This window comes from Diospyros lotus, chromosome 10 (assembly GCF_014633365.1).
Source record: "Diospyros lotus cultivar Yz01 chromosome 10, ASM1463336v1, whole genome shotgun sequence".
NCBI classification, from domain to species: domain Eukaryota; kingdom Viridiplantae; phylum Streptophyta; class Magnoliopsida; order Ericales; family Ebenaceae; genus Diospyros; species Diospyros lotus.
This window is the reverse complement of record NC_068347.1, coordinates 23,953,339-23,959,338: the sequence shown is the minus strand read 5'-3', so window position 1 is coordinate 23,959,338 and position 6,000 is coordinate 23,953,339. Positions and strand designations below refer to the sequence as shown.

Below are 6,000 nucleotides of genomic sequence, written 5' to 3'. Positions count from 1 at the left end.
ACCCCCTTAGATTGGAAGAAAGAAAAGAACACCCTCGTGCTCACCTCCCAACCTAGGAATTTGCAAAAGACTTCGAAGGCCTGAATAAAAGCCCAACTATTTAGGTGTCGTTGAGTTGGCGCGACGTTCAGCATTGACAACCCTGAGCATTGGAAGTCGGTGAAGGGGAGTCGCAACTGAATACACGTAAATAACGTCTCATACACCAAGATTGACCCTGAATCTCCATTCGAGGCCAAGTCCAGGTAGACTCGCTTTTCCTCCCCACACGACGGGGGGAAAACGAATAACTTTTCATCCCCGATAGCGAACAAAAGTACCCACATCCTCAGCTCGATGAGCCTCTTAGAAGAGTTGTATATCGAGACAACATTAGCCACATCTTTACTCACCCAACCATATCTGCCACAAAGCAGACTCGAAGATGAACCCACTTGATCAACTCTAGCTTCATTGCCACCACTCACGTCGTCCACAACAGCCTTCCCAGCCATGTACGAAGTACCTACAATGTCATCAACGGACCAGGGAAAATAAAATTATCAGAAATCGGCATCCCACGCATATTCCGAACTATCCTTAAAACCCCTGATCTATACCTTCAATTGCCCTCCTAAAACCCAACCAGTAAGGCCTAGTAACTAACCCCTCGTAAGGGCACCAAATTCCTCTCCGGGAGCCTCCCCCTATGGCGATAGCATGTTCTCTTCCCTTCCCAAATTCACTCCCCGAACTCGCCATGGCACTCGACAAACCAGCTAAAAATAACAAAAAGAGCGAAAGGAAAAAGACTTAAAGAATCGGTTTCGTGAAGTTACTTGTGCAAATGAGCGAAATCTGTAGAAAAATAGTAGAAGAGGAACTTAGCCCAAACCAAAGGAACATGAGCAGTCAAAGACAAGAAGAATGCAGAAGCTCTCGAAGAATTAGGGTTCAAGAATCAGATGCAAAGGCAGAAGTAAGAATTGTGAATATGGCTTACAAGTGTCTTTAAATAAACATTGCTCAAACAATGGTGATCTCGGCCCTTCCCTGATAATGAATCAACACCACAAAATGCATCAAATGGACAGAGATCAAGCATTGCCTGTGACTCCCCGACCCCAATATCGGGTGCCACCATAACCTACATTACAACCCCGGCCTGCCCGAAGGACGGTTATGCCCCTACCAAAATCCAACTTTAAAATAATATGGGCGCCCTGGGTGGGGTCCAGGCTTCGCCGCCTTCGGCCGGACGAGAGCTCGGGAGTAAATGGCAAGGGCAGCGGAAACTCACCCGAGCCTCGTGCCTGATTAGGCCCTTGGAGCATAAATCTAATTTCAAACAAATATCACAAGCCCAATAAATTACTTCAACCATCAAACATAATTAAACATAACTCAATTTTCAGCCATGGCCGACAAGTACAAGTTTCCTACCCTACTGGGTTTACTCATAGTGGGAACCTTAGCTTGGTTCCGGTTTACTTCAAGTTAAGCCATATCCGACACTCACAGTTAACACACAGTAGTTATATTACATTATTAACATTCGGGGTTAACCTACACCCCCACGGTTAACAGTTGCTGCCAACTGGCGACTCATCTATCAGCACCGCGTTTCCTTTCTCGGATCCCGAGCCACCTGTTGGGTTAGTGGGAAAATACAGGGGTGAGTCCCGAGGACTCAATAAGGGTAATATGAGTTGCAGTAAATTAAAATGCATGACAATTATAGAATAATGTGAAGTGCATCATGCATGCAGGCCTATCCACCTCACCCTGATCCGGATTTTGGTGGCCCCACTGATTTCATTTAGGACCCTATCTCGAGACTCACACGGCCCAAATCTACAGCCCCATGCCTAGACACTTCTCCCACAGTCTATTACAAGCCATGCCAAAATAAATTTACACGCAAACCATATTAAACCTTACCACACATTAATCTCGTGCTGCGCATTGGTTTCACGTTCCAATTTCCTATACAATCGTAAAATAATTTAATTAAACGCGCAGTCAATTTTAATTATCGCTGCTACATCGCTAATTAATTCAGCTAAACATGCGACTGATTCATAAATAGCATTATTAAATAAATTTAAAACATTTGTATACCTCGTGTACACACACGGGTAGAGTTTCGGCATGTTAAAAAATTATTGAGCATTCACAGCGATGAAACAACGCTATTTATAGGCGCCAGAAGATGAGGAATCGGCCAAGGGGTGAAGGAATTAAGTTGCTAGGGCCTCCTGCATGCTGCCATGTGGCAGCAAGGGAGAAATGGTGGGTGGCGCATGGCCACCCACGCGGCATGGCCTGGGGCGCGTAGTTGGCGCACCTGGCCGCGTGGCCGCACACATGGGTGCCCTCTGGCGCCCAAAACGACGCCGTTTTGGGGCGCCTTGGCTGATTAAAAATCAGCATTCCCTTGCGCGCACACCCTTCCGCAATTTTAAACCCGCGATCGCTGCCTCCCTCCTGCTCGCCCGCGACCGCCGGAGCCAGCTGCCTCTTTCAACCATTTAGCCCCTACCATTTTACTTCATGTGACCTTGACCCCTTTTCTGGAATTCACGCTACAGCCCCCAGCTCTCCGGATTTTGCACAACACACACCCACACCTTATTTCCACTATTTCACTTACTCCCTAAAATTCCAAGATTCATTAATTTAATTTATTTCCTTCCCCATTATTTCCATAAACATCCTCATACCACATTTCTTTGAGAATTCATAATTAATTCATCTCAACCCCACAATTAACCGATAATCACCCAAATCATCATAAACTCACTAATTAATTATTGTTCAAAGTCCAGGGTGTTACATTGCCAATCAATCATAGAGATCGCACCATCTTTCACGATCGCCTGACATGCATTGAACACCCTAGGCAGGACAACTCCTTGCCGGCCCATGATGTCACAACTTTCGAAATGGACACCTCAAATATTCAAATCGTGTGCGTTGTTTGGCAGTACCCCATCAAGCTTGACTCTAGCTCGACTTCGTTTTGAGCTCGAATGCTCACCCTTGCGAACATCCAACCTGGGGGGTTGTGGACTATACTAGTTCTATTGGGTTTGGCCCAACGGAAAGCCCATAGCTCAGTATTGGGCCCAATCCCTTGGGCCCCTTCCATCAACGTCAGCTTAGCAACATCCCTCATCGCATCAATGTCAGGCCAGCAACACTTTTATCCCATCGATACCATGCCCAGTTCATTAGCGCCCATGGTGAGCCTTAACTACCCCGAGGTCCTCGGCTCCCAGCTCACCTGCAACAATTAGCAACACATGGGGCTCTCCCTTTCTCTCCTATATATAAGTTAGTCGGCCGCCAGCCAAGGTATGTTTACTTTTTCATCCTTACAGAAACTTTGTTACTTTGAACTTTCACTCACTTGAGCGTCAAAGTGTTTGCAGGTGCCAACCACCCTACGCCATGCAAATCGTTGTCGCCTCAGTCCCTCCGTTCGGTTATCTCATTTGGGCTGGAAAGAACAAAATCGATTTAACACACAACATATATATATATATATTTAACACACATCAACATATATATATATATACACACGCATAGTGATGGGGTGGATGCCGATGATGGAAGAGGCAACGGATGATGATGGAGGCGCGAGAGGCAAACGACGACAACAAAGAAGTTGGGAATGGGTTTAGAGAGAGAGAAAGAGAGAAGGGAGAGAGAGGAAAGACTCATTTCATCCCTCACCCTTCTGAACCTCATGTGATTTAACACGTTGTGATGACTGGACAATGAGATGGATGATCGGTCCAAAATTTTAATTTAAGGGGTGTGATAGATCTTTTGTTGCAACTTGAGGGGCACAATCAGTTCTCTCTCAAGTTAAAGGGCATAAATGATTAAACGGGGCAACTTTAGGGGTATAGATGTGATTTTAGCAATTTTATTTGCATATAAAAATACATGTACACATACACATGTATGCATATATACATAAAAATGTGCTTGTTAAAATGTTACGATGAAAAAAATCATTTATTAAATTTTACGTGAATAAGAGAATAATTTATAAATTTTAAATCGACAAGTCATTTTTCTCATTTGAAAATAAAATATTTTTTAAAAAAATCACGAGCTTAATACATTTTCTTTTAGATCAATAATTTAATAATTTTGAAACAAACGATCAGATTTATATTATGCCACGCTAAAAAATAAATATATTTATACTGCATTTGTAAGGTGTGTCGTTGTATTGTATGAGACTTTATACTTTATAAGTGTCGTATTTGTAACTTAAATCTGTGACCTTTTAGTCTCCAACGGACAAGTTAAGTCTTGCGTCTATCTCAGTGGTCTCTCTTGGAACTGTTCGGGTCGGGCCAAGTATGCGCTCCTCAATTGAAATACATGGAAAACACATCGTGCAGATTGGACATAACTCAAGTGGGACATATGCTAGTGGTCCAACTCGCCGCGCCACCACCCCAAACGGGCCAATGTATTTTAAATTCAATTTCCCTCTCTCCTTATCTCTCATCACCGTACAGAGAGGGCGAAAATAGGTACAGGTTTTGAGATACTACTACATCGTGTTAGTGTTACTACAACACAAGCAAGCAGTGAGCACCGTTTCAGCTCCTGGAAACTAGAGCAAGATCCATAACATAATACAACAGGAAAGCATGAATAACTAACTATTACCTTTAGCCATAAGTACAAACCAATCAACAGGGAGATATCTGTTTTGGGTCCACCACCAGTCCACAGCAGGACCATTCATTAATTCGTATAATTACAGTGAAATTACCCACTTTATGATATATAAGACACACATAATTAATAATTCACACAGTAATACCAAAACCCAAAAGCAAAAGGAAGGGAGTCTTCCATCCATCCATCCATCCAATTCTTAATTCACCAGCATATGATCGAATCCTACTCCAGCCTGCAATGCAACCCGAGGTACCTGCACGTTGTGAAGCAACTGCTGCAACCACCTTCTTGTTGTTGCATCTTCCTGAAAGTGTAATATCCGTCAACTTATCATGCATCCACCAAATTAAGGAAGAAATATGCATCTCCATGCTCAAGTCCACATTCAATCAAAGAACTAATAACGTATGCTATACAAGGCCGCAGACAACAGCCATTAGGACCCATATCCCATTATTATTATCATTGTGATACAAGAGCACGTATAAAAGAACTTTACACAAAAGAACCTGAGAGACTTGACTTACAGAGATGAGCCATATTAAATTTTGACAAGTTACACGAGGAATCCTCAAAAAAACACGTTGGATTCTATATATTTTAATAAGTTACTTACACGAAGGGCAGGACTGAAGGTGCCGTCCCTCAGCATGTCTGGTAGACAGCTTCTCAGCGCATCACAAGCCCTGCATCATGAGGGCCAAATAATTTAGACAGTACATGGGGCAGTGGCCAACCGTAGAAAAGGAAAAGGTAGGAAGTAATCCATACTATTAACGTCATGACTGCGTTTACATCCAACTAAACAATTTACTAACCTTGGGTTGTCAGATAGGCGAAGATAACAGCGGATAATATGCTTTAGCAGGCGTGACGAGGGCTGTTCAGCAAGTGCAGCCACCATATTCCCCAATACTCGGCCTACAGCAAAAAAACGCTCTGCCGTTGTACATATATAATCCAGGCCCACATCATCCAATAAAATTTTTTGAACAATAAATGTGGCAACCTGTCAGCATAAATATTTAATCAGACTTCAATTGACCTAAAGTCTCGTAAGAACACTGTTGTATTTGATTAATTTGAAAATGATAAAACTTAAATATGAAAGATCAGAAGCTTGGTAAATTGAAGTAATTTTCTTTAATATTTGAGTGTTCTGCAAGTTAAACAAAGAATCAATTAGAGAATTGTGATTTTCCAGAAGATACCATATTATGAGCCTAGCATCTGGCTCAGCAATCATATCTATTTTCTTCCAAGAATCATACAAGTGGACAATAATGACATGCATATGGAACACAGATAATT

General features: G+C 42.6%; 1 protein-coding gene across 1 annotated transcript in view; it reads right to left on the bottom strand.

The window, feature by feature from the left end:
* Positions 1-4,656: 4,656 nt before the first annotated feature.
* Positions 4,657-6,000, bottom strand: part of LOC127811695 (uncharacterized) — a 28,581-nt gene continuing 27,237 nt past the window's right edge. Inside the window, exons 7-9 of the mRNA XM_052351819.1 lie at positions 5,508-5,698; positions 5,306-5,375; positions 4,657-4,993 (exon numbers count right to left, since the gene is read on the bottom strand). Of these exons, the coding sequence (XP_052207779.1) occupies positions 4,886-4,993; positions 5,306-5,375; positions 5,508-5,698 (369 nt within the window). The 3' untranslated portion in view covers positions 4,657-4,885. The remainder of the gene's footprint in view (positions 4,994-5,305; positions 5,376-5,507; positions 5,699-6,000) is intronic.